We start from the raw sequence: 18,348 nt of genomic DNA, 5'->3' as shown, positions 1-18,348 counted from the left end.
GTTAAACATATTTAAATTGGGGATCATCTATAGTTAAAAATTTTTGGTAACCACGTAAATAAAAATCTAAAGAAACAGGTTAATTTTAGTAACATATTTTAGTTAATCCAATACATTAAAAAATGATCATTGCAACATGTGATCAGTGTAGAAGTATTAATTAGGGGGGCTGGGGATGTGGCTCAAGCGGTAGCGCCCTGGCGTGCGGCCCGGGTTCAATCCTCAGCACCACATACAAAGATGTTGTGTCCACCGAAAACTAAAAAAAATAAATAAAAATTCTCTCTCTCTCTCTCTCTCTTTAAAAAAAGTATTAAGTATTTCAAATTTTTTATACTGTGTTCAAAATTTGTGGTGTATTTTATATTTACACTGTAGTATCTCAGAGCCAGTTACATATGAAGTAATCAGTTTTCTCAGTAGACTTTCTTATTAGTGTAGATCCACAAGTTATTAGTGTAGATCCAGAAGTTTGAGGGAGTAATTTATCTTACTGTTTTTATGTTCACTATTAATAAATGTTAATTTTTAATTATTTATTTTTTGTAGTGCAGGGGATTGAACTGAGGGACTTGTACTTGCTAGGCAAGCACTCTACCACTAAACCACACCTCCAGCCCAGTTTTTGTTTTTTTAAATGCTGGAAGTACTAATTGTGAAAACTCAAAAGATATTTTAGAAATGTATAAAAAATGAAAATCCTGACTCTTCACTACTAATGTTTTGTGTTTTAAAAACACAAATCGGATCTTACATATAACTTATTTCATATATGTGTATATGTATTTATAAAAATTCAAGACCTAAATATTTAAAATCTATTTCCATATGGGTGCCTTAAGGTATACTGTGCTCTTTTTAATGGCGACACAATCTTTTATTATATGGATGTATCTAACCTTAATCACCTTCCCCATGAATGATGATTTGAATTCTTTCTGGTTTTCTAATTATAAGTAGTATATATAGAAAATATGTCTTTATGTAGGTGGACAAATATTTTCACATAAGCTATAGATGTTGACTTTTAAATATAATTGCTTTTGTCAGATTATCCTCAGTGAACCTACCAATTTACATCACTGCCAGGAAAATATGAGTTTCTTTTTCCCATATACTTTTATCAATGCTTTGAGTGAAAAAGACAAAAAAAAGTTGATAAATCTAATAGGCAAATATAAATCTAGATTTTTTTGGCCACATTTTTTTCTCTTTTTGAATTAGTTGTGTATGTACATAAATCTTCCCCCACCCTGCCCTCCTTTTAAAAATTTGCCTCTTTCAAACTAATTTTAGTAATCACATATTATGGGTGCTCACACTCTTTGTCTTATGTATAACAAATAGTTTTTTTTCAAGTTGTCATTTTTCTTCTATTTGTGTTTATGGTATCACTTTCTATATAGAAGCTTTAAATTTTAAGTTTTATGATATTTTATTAACTTTTAAAGTACAATTTAAAATCCAGAATGTATGGTAACAATAATCATAGGTCTGCATGGGTTAACAAAAAAATCAAAGGATAGCCTTAAATCTCTAATACATTTATGAAACAGTGTTAATAATCAGAAATTGACTTAGTTAAGTCAAACAGATATAAGACAGGTCTTCAAATGACAGTGTGGCTCTTGTATGTCAGATGCAATGTATATTGGTTGTTCTGCCAGTAAGCTTATATAAACTTTCATTTTATAGACTTTTACATAATACTTAGACAAGACTTACATAGATAGTTCTCAAATGCATACTTATACCTAGTCACTTATATTTTGGGTGTCAACAATATTGTTATAACTTAAATAACTGTTGTTGTTTAACCAGTCACAAAGTAATCATTTAAGACTTTAAAACAGGTACAAATCCTAATTCCTTCAAGACTTTGTTTCCCCAAATAATAAAACCTAACAAGAGGCTGGGGATGTGGCTCAAGTGGTAGTGCGCTCGCCTGGCATGTGTGCGGCCCGGGTTCGATCCTCAGCACCACATACAAACAAAGATGTTGTGTCTGCCGAGAACTGAAAAATAAATATTAGAAAAAATTCTCTCTCTCTCTCTCTCTTTCTCTCTCTCTCTCTCTCTCTCTCTCTCTCTCTCTCTCTCTCTCTCTCCCCCTCTCCTCTTTCTTTAAAAAAAAAATAAAAAAAATAAAACCTAACAAATACAAGAAAATTATCGATAGATAAGAGCAGATCAGGTTTTCAGACTTTGCATCATATCAGTACATCAAAGTTCAGATAACTTTAACTGACTGTGCTATCTAATTATGGCCAATTTAATTACAAACATAAACTTTTTGAGATCTACATTCTCCAAACCTTCTGTGACTTACTTAGGCATTCACAGATTTACGTCCTTAGTTTTGTTGTCTTTCATCTTAGATTTTAGCCCAAGAATATTACTTTACCAGACAAAATACTTTCTCATCAAGAAACATTTTTCCCCTTTAGTTTTCCATACTAAAATATTTCCGTACCTACAAATTTCTTTTATATAATTTTTAGTTTCAGACCCTTCCTTTTAAAAAATTTTTTTATTTTGAATATCCATATGTATTTTCACATATATATTCTGTATATGCTCATATGTTCATATATATGTATATATATATATGTACCCTAATGACAACCAAAATCCTACCCATAAATTTTCATATATATTCAGTTATATAATCATATCCTGTGTCTTACCAAAATTGTAAACATCCATCTCAAAAGAATAATAACTATATACAAATCCATATCCATTTAAATATTTTAATATATGCTTTTATATATATATTCATATTTGTATTCACATATGGATAAAAATGTTCAAACCCAGTATTATTGTGTTGTGCTCTATTTGCTTCTTGAAAAGAGTTTGTTTGATGTTCGTAGATGCTCCATTGTTTGAGGCATAAATATTTATGATTGATATGTCTTGTTGATATTTAATAATTCCCTTAAGCAGTGTGAAATGTCTCTCTTTGTCCCGTCTGACTATCTTTGGCTTGAAGTCCACTTTATCTGATATGAGGATTGAAACCCTTGCGTGTTTATGTGATCTATGTGAGTGTTGTGTGTTTTCCCATCCTTTCACCTTCAGTTTCTGGGTTTTTGCCTATGAAGTGAGTCTCTTGCAGACAGCATATTTTTGGGTCTTGTTTTTTTAATCCAATCTGTCAGTCTCTGACAGATTGGAGTTAAGGCCAATCTGAGTTAAGGTCATTAGCATTCAAGGTTATTATTGAGATATGATTTGTATTCCTGGTCATTTTGGTTTGTTTCTAGTTTTTAATTTGAATTAGTTTCTCCTTTGATTGACTATTCCTTTAGGTTAGTTTCTCCCTTTGCTGGTTTTCACTTTCTTTTTCTTTTTCATTTCATCCTATGGAATATTTTGTGGAGAATATTCTGAAGTGCAGGGTTTCTTGTTGTGAATTCTTTTAATTTTTGTTTGTCATGGAAGGTTTTTATTTCATCTTCAAATCTGAAGCTTAATTTTGCTGGATATAGGATCCTTGGTTAGCATCTATTTTCTTTCAGAGCTTGGTATATATTGTTCCAGGACCTCCTAGCTTTGAGGGTCTGGGTTGAGAAATCAGATGAGGTTTGTATTTGTTTCCCCTAATATGTAATTTGATGATCTTCTCTTGCAACCTTTAAAATTCTGTCCATATTCTATATGCTAGATATTTTCATTATAATGTGCCTTAATGTGGGTCTGTTGCAATTTTGCACATTTCAGGTCTTGTATTTGATTTTCCATTTTATTCTTTAGATTTGGGAAATTTTCTGACATTATTTCATTGAAAAGATTGTGGAGGTGGAGTGTAGAGCCAGGTGTGTTTCCACAACCCATTGTATCCCATGTAAACCTCTCTACACGTTTGATTTTCTTTTGGTCACTTAAGCACACTCTGTGCCATGCAGTGTGTGTTTACTGGGCCTGTATTTTGGGCCAAACTTGGGTTTGTTAGGAATTTGTTCCCTCAGTTGCCATCCTCCACACTGCAGCTGCAAAATGGTTCCTTCCTTTGTCCTCCACACGCTGTCTGGAGAGATGGTGACTTCTTTTCCCACACACAGATCTTGTGCAGCAAGTAGTCCTTCAGGTTTGTTGGGCAATGTCTTTGATCTCTAAATGCTCCATACCTAGACACTCTTCGGACTCCAAAAAATGCAGGTTCCTTTAATTCCCTTACTCCTCTACATAATGCTCATGGAGGGACCACTCTGGCTGGAGCTTCTGGATGAGCTGTGGCAATGGCTGTGCTGCTGGGGATTTTTTCCTTATTTTATTATGTCCAATGTCCTGTGTCCCTGGTCTGCTTTGAATATCCAGTTTTAGGTTCCAGTAAAGTTTCCCCTGCCCTTTTTATGTTCACCCACCTTGTGGAGAAGCTGCCTATTGGCTTTCTTAGTTTCATCCTCTATTCTGCCATCTTGGATACCCCTGTTTTATGCTTTTTGTGGCTATGTGAAGAAATGGCTTTCTTGCCTATAACATCTGGTTTCTGCAAAGCTCTTCTACTGCTTCATGATTTTATTATTTAAGCCTTTGATTAATTTGGAATTTATTGCAATAGGGAATGCAATATAAATTTGTCTTTTCTCCCCTAAGTGTCTAGTTATCTATCTTTCACATTTTTCTTTAATCTGCCTTATCCTTGCTGATTTGAAATTACTTTGATGGAATATTTTGAAATACAGAGTGAAGATTTACTGGTTCATTTGGGAATTTATTAGTAGTGTTCTTAGTCAAAGGGAAAATAATCTGGATTCAATCGCATGCCTTCTTCAGATAAGTTGAGTTTAAAATTGCATTACTTATAGTGAAAATCAAACATAGTTTATAGATAATGTTCAGTTCGTTTCTATTTATGCTGGAATTTAAGTTCCTAGAAATATTAAATCACTAAATTTCATGTGCGTTCTCTACTATTCATTCACTCATTTATCAGTAAATATGAAGTATCATTTTGGACATTGGGAATATAGCAGTTAAATAGATATACAAGGTCTTGCCCTCATGGAGTTTGGGCTCTATTAGAGAAGTTATGTTTTTAAAATGAAGTAATACATAAATGAACAAGATTATTACAGATTATGTAATCAAATTACAGGGGCATGGCTGGTATATTTTACTTTTCTGTGTGTTTTACATGTCTGTTTTATCTTGAAACTTACTCATTGAAATTTGTGGGCAGAGTATTTAATCCTCAGGTGGGCTTTAGTGTCATTCTTTGTTCACAGTGCTTATTTTACTACATTATATTTATCTGCTTTTTCTGATTTTCCTTTGGACAATGAATTCTTTGAGGTCAAGGATTTCATCTTTTACTCTGTATTGTCACTACCTAGCACACTTTGGAAACTAAGTACATGTTTGTTATAAGGAATTATAGACATAATGAATGTTGAGACATTATTATATACTTTGGATACTGTTCTTTCACCATCTTGGGAATCTTACTTTCTTGTTCTGTTATCTTGGGAATCTTACTTTCTTGTTATATTTGCAAACTCTGTCTCAATTGAATTCTTTTCATTAGAATTTAATCAAGCTCTAAATTTTCCAACCTTAAAAGACTTCAAGAAGTGCCCATTTTCTGTACATAGTTATTGAATTATCTCTTTCCCCTTCTGAGCAACACTTTTAAGAATTTTACTGACTTATTTAATTTGCTTACCTCCCCTGCTTACTCCTGAACCTACTTTTATCTGTTTTCAATGTGAGATTATGAATGATTTTCATGTTGCTAAATCCCATGGATGTTTTTCAGTTTTTATCTCATTTGGCCCCTGAGTAGCATTTGTTTTTTGTTTTAGGTGTTTTGATACTGGGGATTGAATTGAGGGGAGCTTTACTACTGAGCCAAGACCCCAGCACCCACTCCCCCCTGCCTTTTTTGGGGACAAGATCTCACTAAGTTACTTAGGGCCTTTCTAAAGTTGCTGAGGCTAACCTTGAAATCATAATCTTCCTGCCTCAGCTTCCTGAGTCGCTGGCATTACAGGTATGCACCACCATGCCTGGCCTCTGAATAGCATTTGATATTACCTGTTTTGTTCTTCTTTTCTTCCTTTGGTTTCTACATCATTTGGTTTCCCTTCTAGACTGTGGCTACCATGTCCGAGTTCTTGTCAGGCTTAACCCTGACCACAGAACTTTGGAATACACAAATTAAGTGACATAATTCTAATTCTGTCATACTGATGTCTTCGAAGATGATTCTTGGCATAGGAAAGATTGTAGATGCAATATAAAAAATATTAAGTACAGGGTTGGGGTTGTGGCTCAGTGGTAAAGCACTTGCCTCGCATGTGTGAGGCACTGGGTTAGATTCTCAGCACCACATAAAAAATAAATAAAATGAAGGCATTGTGTCCATCTATAACTAATAAAAATATTTAAAACACAATTAAGTACATACTTTATAGTCCTGATTTGAATTGATAAAATAAATATGGACTCAGAACTTATTTAATGTTAAAAACATTTTTCTTCTTTTTGTATTTAAATGTCCTAAAAATAAAAATGATTAAACCACAATGAATGCTTCAAGTGGTTTGAAAAAAAATGTTTATTACTTAAAAGAACCACAGTTTGTTAGAGAAATGACAGATTCCAGGTCAGTGAAGAAAATGTACAAGAAGAACCTGGATTGTCTTATCATTAGAAAGAGCAAGAAGTTCTCAAAGACCACTATAACTAAGTCTACAATCAGTTTCAGTTGTTTTTTATTTGCCAAAGGTGGGACACTTTGAATATTCATAAGGATAATAACTGGAATGTATTGAAGCCCATTAAGAAAACTTAATCTATAAGTAAATAAAGGTTGCTTTTTTTTTTTAAAAGAGTGATTGATCCCTTTTAGAGGGTTGTAGTATACCCACTTATTGCTTTGAAAACTGGAAAATAATGGAAAAGAATCAAACATTTATTCATGACTGTCATATAATGGCACTCAGGCAAAACAAATAGTAAGTGAGGGAAAGTGCCCTTTACAGAGGTGTCCCAGCTGTTAAATAAAGAAGGAATGATAAAATTACCTTTTAGCAACCCTTAGTGGATTAATGGATTTAGGCATTGATCATCACTGTTCACTAATTGCACACACAAAAAGAACCAAGCATTTCTTTCTAGTAGAAAAAAGCATGATATCCTTTATGAAGTATCTTGCTAAAAAAAATTAAATCTAAATATGACCAAGGCTTTAGATTTAATTAAGAATATGGTAAATAATAATAAAGGGATGCAGTCATTAAAATCTATGTTCTGGAGAAAAAAAATGACACAAACCAATATGCTTTATTCAGAGAGGTTAGTACTTATTTTTTCCTCCTATAGCTTCTGAATACCTCTCTCATAACACTAATTTTTTGGAATAGTCTGTTTATAGGCAGTTTTGTCCCATTGGGCTGTATGTTCCTCAAAACTAGGGAATGGCCTCTTAATCTTACTTTATTAGTGCCCAATTATTATGAATGACATTTGTTGGGAAGTCAGATATTCCGTGTACAGATTTTATTTGATGACTTTAGTTTTTAGTCATAATCATCTTTGTGTGTGTGTATGGTGGTGGTGGGGGGAGTGCTGGGGATTGAATTCATGGCCTTGTACATTCGAGGCTCTACCAACTGAGCTATATCCTCAGCCCCTCATGATCGTTTTTGATCTCTAGATTTTTTTGATTAGCAGACTGACCAGTCATAATATTTTCATATTTGCCTTTTACACTTCACGGGGCTAGTGTGTCATTGCCCAGGAGGATATAAGCCAACCTAAAACTAAAAGTCTCAAATAATTAGTGAATAACAAAACAAGAATAGTCAGAAATATATTTACAATAGTGAAGCCCCTTTGTCTAGTCCACATGGGTGCTGTAACTAGACAAAGAAAAGATGGTTCCAGTGGTTTATTTAAGGGAGTACATCAAAGGGAGGGATAAGGTTTCCAGGGCGGAGTTTTGCTTCATGATGTCTTGCAGTCAGCAGGTTAATTGATCTTGGCAGGTCATACCCATCTCAGATGATGTGAGGGCCACTGTAGAGCAGGATAGAAATTCATTGTCACTGGGCAGTTGACCAGAGAAAATGTCCACTGGCCATTCCCAGACACCAGATGTTTCTCCAACTAGGCTCCATGTGTGGTGACCCATGTGTAACCCATGGACAGCTCTTGATGTAGACTTTTGATTGTTTTGAGTACAACTGACTCTTCTTAATCTTTAGTACTTCTAGAGTGTATGTTCCTTGTCAAAGGCAGTTCCATCCTCCATCATTGAAATTGCTTTATTGCCTTTTTAATTGCAAAGGTCATGTATTTTCACTGTAATAATTTAAATAAAATGGAAAAGTATAAAAAATAAACTTAGGCCATCACTGTTAACTAAAAAAGAAACTAAAGTCATCATTATTATTTTTTTAGAAATATAATTTTATTCATTTTCTCTTTCTTCCTTTCCCTCCCCTACCACATCACACACAGATGCCCACAGAGAATATTCCATAAATACAGTAATGTCACTATATATCCTACTTTGGGATCTCCATTCATCACAGTAGGTATTTATTTCCACATTGATTAATACTGGTACATATCATCATTCTGGAGACTCCATAGTATAACTTCTTATTGATTTATCTTAGCTTAATCAGCCAGTTCATTACAAATTGAGGATCCTTTATCTGAAATGCTTACCATCAGAAGTATTTCAGATTTTAATTTTTTAAAAAATTTTGGAATATTTACATGTACATATGTACATATGAAATATGTTAGGGGATGGAACCCAAGTCTAAACATGAAATTCATCTATGTTTAATACATTCCTTATACACATAGCCAGAAGGTAATTTTATTATATTTTACATAATTTTATGCATGAAACAAATTTTTGTACATTGAACCATCAGACTTATGGCATCATGTCAGTGCTCAAAAGTATCAGATCTGGATTTTGGATTTTTAGATTAGGGATGTTTAACATACTAATAAACATTATGTTTCAATATAATTATTTATAATTATGAATAATGTTATAATGAATTACTTTCAAGATACCCCTTTATACACGTGCATAGTTGGGTGCTCGTGGGTTTAGGCATTGATCATCACTGTTCACTAATTGAGGTGGGTTCATTGAGTCAAAGATCCATTTAAAATTTCTATATTGCCCTACCACCCTTCAGAAAATTTAGACCTATATTCATTGCCCCAGCAGTTGATTAGTAGGGTATTATAATTCTTGAAGTCTTATTTTTTTAGCTCTAAACACTAGTCTTCAGGTAAAGTAACTCACTTTCTCTCTCTCTTTTTTTTTAAACTTAGCTCTTTCTTTTAGTATCTTGAATTATTTCTCTTCTTTATGTTGACAGCAGCAGGTACTATTAAAATGCATAGTCATGAACTGGACAAGAAGTCCAATAAATGCAGGGTAGAATGCAGTTGCCTCAGTAATTACCTAATTCTGTTATACCCACTATATTATATTTTTTAACAATACGTTGGAATATCATACCTCTTAAATCCTTAATCACATTTCTACAAAAACTGTATTTATAAATTCCATCCTACTTATATTTGCTTAGAGGTACTCAGGTAATATTAGAATAGTCTTGTCTTAATAAAGTGTTAGTCCCTTCTCATTTATTTCCCAAAAGTCTCTTGTAGATGAAAGATAATGAGTTTTGAAGTCCGACTTGTACTCTAATTTCGGCTTTTTTACTTACCTAATTGTGTGTAAAAATTGGTTAACCTGGGTTTCAATTAATCTGCAAAATCAGGATATATTTGAATGCTGTGGATTTGAATGATTGCTCTAAGGATCAAGTAAAATATACATGAAATTTTTTTAGCCCAGTGGCTTACAAATATTAATAATTTAGTATTTTCATGTTTCTTTTATGATTCATAGTGTTTTTCGTTATGTATTCACTATCATTTATAACGTTGCTTTCACAGAAATCTTCTCTACATATATCCTCAGAGTCTTAATTTTGCCAATCGTCAAGGTTCTGCCAGAAATATAACAGTGAAAGTCCAGTTTATGTATGGGGAAGATCCAAGCAATGCCATGCCGGTAAGAAATGTTCTTTACTGTTTCTATTCTTCATAAATGATTCAAGTAGATGTTTTGGTATCACTTGGTTGGCAGCTCCAAAATGGAGATTAATATGATATTATAAACCAGATTTCCAGTTGCATCACTTTCTATACAGACAGTAATGCATTTATTTAAAGTCTAACTTATTTTTTGAGGAGTTGAATATGCTAGGCACTCCCAGAGATACAAAGATGAATAAGGTTTGTAATCTAGAGAATATAAAACAAATACATAAAAACAGTGGCTTTTCAAAGAGGCTCAGATTTGTATCACTGAGGGCACTCTATCAAAATACAGACAGCTTTACTTGTGGCCTTTGTGGTTCTGATTTTCCTCAACCCCCTTTAGAGTGAAAGGTCAGTAAAGGAGGTGGGAGGTGATGGGGTATATAACGTTGTATTATAGTTTGAAAATGTGTCCCAGGAATTCTAATATAATATAGCTCTTTCTGCCTTGGTTGAGAAACACTGGTATTACTTCTGTCTTGACTGCATATTAGATTCATCTAGGGAACTTTTAAAAATATACTGGCAACCAGGCTGAATCTCACTTGAATTGAATCATAATCTAGGCATCTGAACCAGTTATCAATATTTTAAAATCTCCTCAAGGTGTACATTTTGCAGCCAATATTGACAACCAGGATATTTGCTAATCATTGGAAAATTGGTATAGGGATTCCAAAGATTAGGTGTTCAGAGATGGGAGAGAATGCCTCACTGAAGTAATAAGCACAATAAAGGTAATTCTGTATTAAAACCAAAGGCCTTGATGATGTTAATGGCAGTGGGTCTGGAGAGTTGGGGAAGGAAAGCAGTTTTAGGATTGTCTCTGACAGTGCCAAGTACAGGAGTTGCCAGTGAGCCAGAGCAGTGCGAGCTAAGCCAGAAATAGTAGACAGCGGCCAGACTGGAAAGTTTCTTGACTGCCAAAATTGTCACTTAGTATTTGGGGAACACTAATGGATGCATGTTCTATGACAGTAGATTTTTGGCTCACCCTGAACTTGGTAACACGGAATAGAAGTCAGCTATGACTATAGATAAATGTTCACCCTCTGAGAAGCAAAAAAATGAAATGCTTAGCTGAGAATGGGTGCATTGTTAAGAATTTTATTTTATTCTGCCCTGTCTGTCTTTTAATCAGATTCTTTTGAGTCTCCACTTAGTAGGAAAGATACATTTTCTTCTTCCCTAGTCCCTTTTTTATCAGCATTTTTATATGACCCTGACAGCAGTGAGCATAAATTATTCATCTTTGTATTCTCCCATGGCAGCTATTTCAGATCATTGCATATAATACATGCTGGATAAATATTTGTTGACTAAACGTAGAATTTATTTTTGAGGTTTGAAATTATCATTTTACCCACTTTATTAGCTCTCCATTTCCACTGAAGAAATGAAAGTACTATCATAACTGATGAAAAGATACTAGACTGTGAAAATAATTGCTTCATCAGCCTATATGTAAATTGCTGTATGAATTTGAGTTCATAAGTAATGTAGATTATGTACAATAAACTGTTTTTATTGTTTGCCTAACAAATTCTTCTTGTGTTAGCCTTTTCTACAGAGCCCCTACTGTACCCCACCTATATTGGCAGTTAGACCCTCCCTCTCTGGTGCTACCATAGCATCTTCTCCCTTTCACAGGCTGTATCACTCTGATTATATGTTTATTTCTTCATCTTACCCATTACACTGTGAGCTCCTTGAAAGCAGGGGCCATGTCTTCATGTCTTACTCATATCTGTATAATAATGCCTAGCATAGTGATTGGTAGATAATTGATGCTCAGGCCATGTTACTGAATGATTAAAAATATACGTTCAGTGGTCAAAAAAAAAAAAAAAAGAACACCTTCCACTTTATGTCATTTTTGTTACAAAGATAAGTTATTTTGTGAAAAGTGATAGCCTCTCTGAGGGATAAAAGATACTGCATTTGTTTTACTTGTGTGTTATTAATCATCTGAAATATAATGCTTCTATATTTATGTGAGTAACTGGCTTGAAAGAGTATATACACATGAGTATGTGCTTGCTTATTTTTTTTTAAATAAGGGCTATTCAAATAGATCCTCAGAAATATTATGATTATATAATATCAGTATTTTAAAATTATAAATATCACAGTTCTTTCCTTGGAACATTTTATAAAAACATACTAAGGTATTTCATTAATAAAGCTTAGCTAGGAGAATCATAGTTATTTTATTTTTATATAATTTTTTATAAAATTATATTTTATTTTATATAATTTTAATTTTAAAATTAAAGGATCTGCTTAAAATGTTACAAAAAAAAGCAGGAATACTTACTCATATGCGATTTTAATAAAGGGTGATAGCCAGTTAATCCTTTTACATAGGAATGAACGTAGAACTGTTTTACTGTTTGTGTTGATGGAATTATACTGATGTGTCCACATTCCTTTTCATGCATATGAAAGTTGGCTAGCCAGGCGTAAGAGTTTTAATCTATGGCTAGGTAACATTGCATGTCTAATGGTTTCTCATAGAAGTAATAGCTGTGACCTTGATATCATTAAGCCATTTCTGTAATCAGCTGCCCTAATTAACCACACAGTATTCCTGTTAGAATTCAAGAGGCAGATATATAAGGCTGAATTATTTTATCTCTGAACTTTCTCCAGAAGTAATACTGTATTTTTTTTAATGTGGTGTTTTTTTTTTAACATATGTGTGAGAATATAAGAACAGAGCTTCTCCATTGTATAGTAGCTTGCAGGTTGTACTAGAAGCAAAGGATACATAACTTGAGCTAATAATGGGATTTTTATATCATTTATAAATATTTATATATGACTTTCAGAATGACTCCGCTGTTTTAGTGAAAAAGCCATTAATTTGTATAGTAGATCTATGCCACCATTCTAGAATCATATTTCTTATATAAATTCCAAATAATATGCTACATTCAGTTTAATAATGAAGTTTTCACTTTCTTTAAGAAAAGAGGAAACAAATGTACCTTATTGCTCAGAAGATAGAAGTATGATTGATAGAAACTTTTTGAATGTTTGAATGTCAGATGGGTCTATCATCGAACAGAAATTTATAGTTAAGCAATTAAGCTTAATGAACGCCAGTAGGCACATTGTTCTTCATTGGGCCAATTTTGCCCAATTTAAATCAGACAAATTCTTACATAGATATGAAACATCTAGCATTTATTACAACAAAGTTTCAACATGCTGTTATTTGTTACAGGTAATCTTTGGTAAATCTAGCTGTTCAGAATTTTCAAAGGAAGCCTATACAGCCGTAGTATATCATAACAGGTACTGAATTAAAATATTTCTTTCAAAGTTACTCACTTCTCAGTGGCATTGTTAGCACTCACATTAGTGTGTTTACCAAATGCTGTGCTGCGCTGACTGCCAAATTTAAGGCTGACATCAAAGTTATGATTTTCGTCTGTAAATGCACAGCCATTCTCCAGAGACATCTCAAATATAAGATTTTGTACAAAAACCATCTTTTCTATCTAATTATCTGATCCTTGCATTTTTACAATACTATTATTGTCATTATCGTCTCTGATCCTTTGATCTATTCCTGTTGTTTTCCCCTACCACTTTCTAGTTTTTATTTAACTCTTCACTAAGCTTAAGCCCACTATAAAATTGTTGGTATTCTCAACATGCAATAATCCTTTGATATAATAACTTTCCATTTTACTTCCTTGGGAAATTGCTAATTTTGGTTAACCTTAATTTCTGCTTTCTTTTGGGGGGATTATTGAATGCTGTTGGAAAAAATCACAAAATTGCACAAATCAAGGATATTGCAAATTGATGTTATTGTGTCATGTGATAGAACTATATTAATTTATTTTATCTTCTTTTGAATCACTGTTTTTTCATAATTTTATTGTCACTGTTTTTGTTTTTTTATTTTAACCTCTCTCACATAAGAGTAGCTGCAGGAGTTTCCTCTAGGTCCTCCTTTTCTTTTTGCTTTACTCTCTGTGTTCCTCTTATTATGTTCATGAAAACCATCCAACTCGAGATTCATAACTTCTCTACTTTTCATCTCCAATTATTACCATGCACTTCTGCCTTTCCTTATATTTCAAAAGTAGTAATGGCTCACTTCCTGCTCAATGTGAATTGTTCCACCTCTGTTCTCTAACACTGGTCATCCAGCCTCTTCCAGAGTAGTTCCAATCAGTTATTCCTTCTCTTGCATCATCAGTGTTTGTTTTATTGTCTTTGGCTCTTATTCTCAAATATGTTTCCTTGATTGAAAACAGTAACAACACATCTTTCTTTAGTGCGGTTGTATAATATGTGTTTTCTTTGCTCTCCTTACAACTTTTTTTTCTTTCTCACCTTTATTTTATGGCTATTTGCCAGTTTTCTTCTACTTTTTAAAACATTCTTTTTCTTTTTTCTTTTTGGTAATAATAACTCTTTATCCCATATGTATAGGCACTCTACACAAAACACTAAGGCTTTGTTCTTAACTCTTTTTCTCTGTATATTCTCTTCCTCAATAATTTCATTTGTTTCTCTCAGAGTTACATTCAATGAAAATGCTTCTAATTTAATGTTTATATGGATTGTTTCCACCTCTTTATTTTTAGTATTAACCCTCCTTCTGAGGTGCATGAAAGTATTTTTATTGACCTACTGGAAATATTCATTTCAAAAAGTGCTCTGCTGCCTTTTTAGTTGCTGTGTATCTGTCCCTGATTCCATCTCTAATGTTATATTTTTGTTCATGGTACCACCATTTTTCCAGTTGGTCCAGCTCAAAATTTAAACAGCTTTGCCTTCCTTCTTTTACTCCCTAATAGCCAATGCTCTCTTGGTCTTGATGATCTTTCTGCTTCCTTAGCAGATGTCTTGTGTTGTCCTGTTTCTGGTCCTCTCTTGGATCTTCTTTTCTGTTGTGGTGACAATTCCTTGTGTTTATTGAACTCCTACTCATTCTGTATTGCCTATCTCAAATAACATCTCCTCAATGGTAGATAATCCCCTGATCTCACACTTGAAGTAATGTGTTCTTCTCTGTTCTTAAAGTGCTTAACCCTGCATACTCTATACTGCATTCCAGGGGTTGGCAAACATTTTCTTCTTTCTTCCTTTTCTTTTTCCCCAGTGCTGGAGATTGAACTGGGTAAAGGACTTTACTTATGCTGGGCAAGTATTCTACCACTAAGCTGCATCCCCAGGTCATAGATAGTATATGTTTTAGGTCTGGGCCCATAAGCCCTCTCCTGCACCCATTGAACTCTGCCACTGTAGCACAAAAGCAACCATAGACACTAAAGTTGCAAATAAATCAATGTGACTATGTTGCAAAGCTTTATTTATGGACACTGGGATTTGAATTTCATATAACTTTCAGGTGTCATGAAATATATTATTTTTTGGATTTTTTTAACTATTTAAAAACGTAAAAACCATTCTTAATTTGCAGGCTGTATATAACTAAGCAGGGGACTGGATTTGGCCCTTGAACCACGGTTTGCCAACCTCTGTTTTATAGCATAGCTATTGATATCTGGGTCTTATTTATATTCCTACTAAATTAAACACTTTTTGAGGGTAATTGTTTATATTTATCTTTAAGACTACCACAGAAGTAACTAACAGTGGTTAGCCTAAAGTCAGACAAATTAAACCTACCCATTGAATGAGTAATTCTTGTAGATAACTTAATTTTTCACAGAAGCCTTCATGTAATGTGAATTCAGGAAAAAATGAACCATAACACTCAATTCTAGGAAAGATATTGGTAAAGAAGGTAGTAATTTCTTAAAATTTCTGTTTCGTCTAGGTTGTTGTTGTTGTTGTTGTTATTATTATTATTATTATTATTTTGCTCTCAGCATTAGTGGAATTAAAATGGCAGTACCGTCTGACATTGTTCATAAATTCAACTTTTTCATAATTCAGTGATAATTGGTGAGATTAATAATAGGATTTATAGCCTTTCCCCCCCCCCCAAAGTCATTAAGTTCTCACATGGCTAGCATCATCAGCTCTTTCTTATTAGTATTATTTAAAGCCTAGATCCTCTTAGTATTTTTGTGGCCAAATCCATACCTATTAACATATTTTTGAGGCTTATTTGAGAGGGAAGGATGTTTGACTAATTAGCCTATGAGAAAAAAACTGTAATTGGTGGGACAGCCTTTATTTTAAAGATGGGTGGAGATGTATGGTTTAGTTGCATTTTCATAAATATAAATTTTAGTATGGAAGGTTGGGATGCTAAGGTTCTATCCCTTTTAAATGGATATCATGAATAACAATCATGCTTTCCTTTAAAAATGCCCCATCTCTGTGGATGTTGAGACAAAATATAATGAAACATGTTTGATGAAACATGATATTTATTGTATTCTTGTAGTATGTAGGAGCACTTCTAAACTGTGGGACAAACTTAATTTTTGAACATTCCCTGATTTTATCTTTTTGTTCTTGCTGTTGTTTTTATTTAAGTCAATTCTAGTCCATGTTTTGGTAATATTTTTTATTTTGTTAACAGTAGAATAATTGATAAGACATTCCGCAGAGAGTTTATCTTCATATTAGGGTATCTTTAGAGATATCTCTTTCTTTCTTTCTTTCTTTCTTTCTTTCTTTCTTTCTTTCTTTTAAGATGATACAAATTAGTCTTAATATAAAACGGTACTCCTACAAAAGAAAAAATGTTTTTCTATGGAATGGTTTTAAAATACACACTTATAAAGCTCATATTATTTTTTCTCTGTGTGTCAGAATAGATTCATAAACATAGAAAGCTCTACGTAAATCTCTTTTTACATACAGATTCCAATGCAATATAGATCTCGGTATCAAGGTGGTAATAATTAATGAATTTTTGAGCAGTAGGATTACTCACCCACTAATAAAAATGGGATGAGAAATTTCAGAAATAGTGATAGCTCTCTCATCTAGAAATAGAATTTGATCATTTGGAGTTTGGAAATAAAGAAAAATATTTTGGATTAGAGGAAAAATAAAGCATGAATAATAAAATTAATTTAAAAATTGCTCAAATATACAAATGCAGTAATTATTTTGGGCAAATTACTGATTACTGATTTTTGTTTTTATTCTTTTGTATGAAGGTCTCCTGATTTTCATGAAGAAGTCAAGGTTAAACTTCCTGCTACTTTAACTGATCATCATCACTTGCTTTTTACTTTCTATCATGTTAGTTGTCAACAAAAACAGAATACTCCTCTTGAAACCCCAGTTGGATATACAGTAAGTCCTTTTTATTAAATATTTAGCTCTTAAAATACTTATGATACTTAAGATAATAATTGATGTTTCTAATTATTTGAATATTCCCTGATTCCATACAGTTATAAGTTGCATTTGTAAGACAATCATCATAACAAGATAATACTCATTAGTTCGATAAATGAGTCAATAAATTGATTAACTTGCATAAACATATAGATGTTGATCCTGAACATTGAGTGTTTGCCCAACAGTGCAATATAAGGAGAGAATGGTTTGATTGTAAAATTAATAAAATAAACTCTTACAAAAGAAATTAAAACTCTTGAATAATTTTCAGAAATCTTTGAAATCCAAGGTAAAACTCAGATCATGTGCTATAATATAATTTTGTCAGAAAAATCATGTTTCCACCCAGAAGAGGAAACCAACATTTGATTTATTATTTTTGTTTCTTGCATTGGTGACATGAATTTTGTGAATTGTAAGAAAATAAATTTGCATTTATACTTTTAGTTTGGTTATCAGCATTCATAGGCTGATTAATCTTTCATTATTCACTTTGAAACTTATCACAGTTTTAAAATTGATTCACTTCATATCCTTTTTTAGGGATTAACTTTTTCTTAGGTAAATAAGAACCCCCTATATTATACATTGGATGGTTAGTAGTAATGTTTTGAGGATCCTCCTTGATAAAATGTCATTAGATTTGTGTAGTAGCAGATAACTGTATTTATTGCCTTTAGAGAAATTATGAAAACATGTAATTATTACTTATATAATTAAACTGCCTTATGTTTGGTAATAAGAGATAAATTTAGCTAATACCAAGTTCTTAGGACAGTAATTATTTTTATAACAAACACATTTAAATTGTTTACTTTTCATTTAAAAGTGGATACCAATGCTTCAGAATGGACGGTTGAAGACTGGCCAGTTTTGCCTACCAGTCTCACTAGAAAAACCACCACAGGCTTATTCTGTACTATCTCCTGAGGTCAGTATCTCTCATATTGTAATTCTTCA

The 18,348-nt window shown here is 32.8% G+C and overlaps 1 protein-coding gene across 1 annotated transcript in view; it reads left to right on the top strand.

The window, feature by feature from the left end:
* Dock7 (dedicator of cytokinesis 7) overlaps positions 1-18,348 on the top strand; it is a 190,562-nt gene that overhangs the window by 72,488 nt on the left and 99,726 nt on the right. Inside the window, exons 15-18 of the mRNA XM_026408729.2 lie at positions 9,949-10,066; positions 13,325-13,395; positions 17,202-17,340; positions 18,218-18,319. Of these exons, the coding sequence (XP_026264514.1) occupies positions 9,949-10,066; positions 13,325-13,395; positions 17,202-17,340; positions 18,218-18,319 (430 nt within the window). The remainder of the gene's footprint in view (positions 1-9,948; positions 10,067-13,324; positions 13,396-17,201; positions 17,341-18,217; positions 18,320-18,348) is intronic.

This window comes from Urocitellus parryii, chromosome 11, assembly GCF_045843805.1.
Source record: "Urocitellus parryii isolate mUroPar1 chromosome 11, mUroPar1.hap1, whole genome shotgun sequence".
Classification (NCBI taxonomy): Eukaryota; Metazoa; Chordata; class Mammalia; order Rodentia; family Sciuridae; genus Urocitellus; species Urocitellus parryii.
Note: the sequence above shows the minus strand (reverse complement) of the source record. Positions and strands in the feature narration are given on the sequence as shown.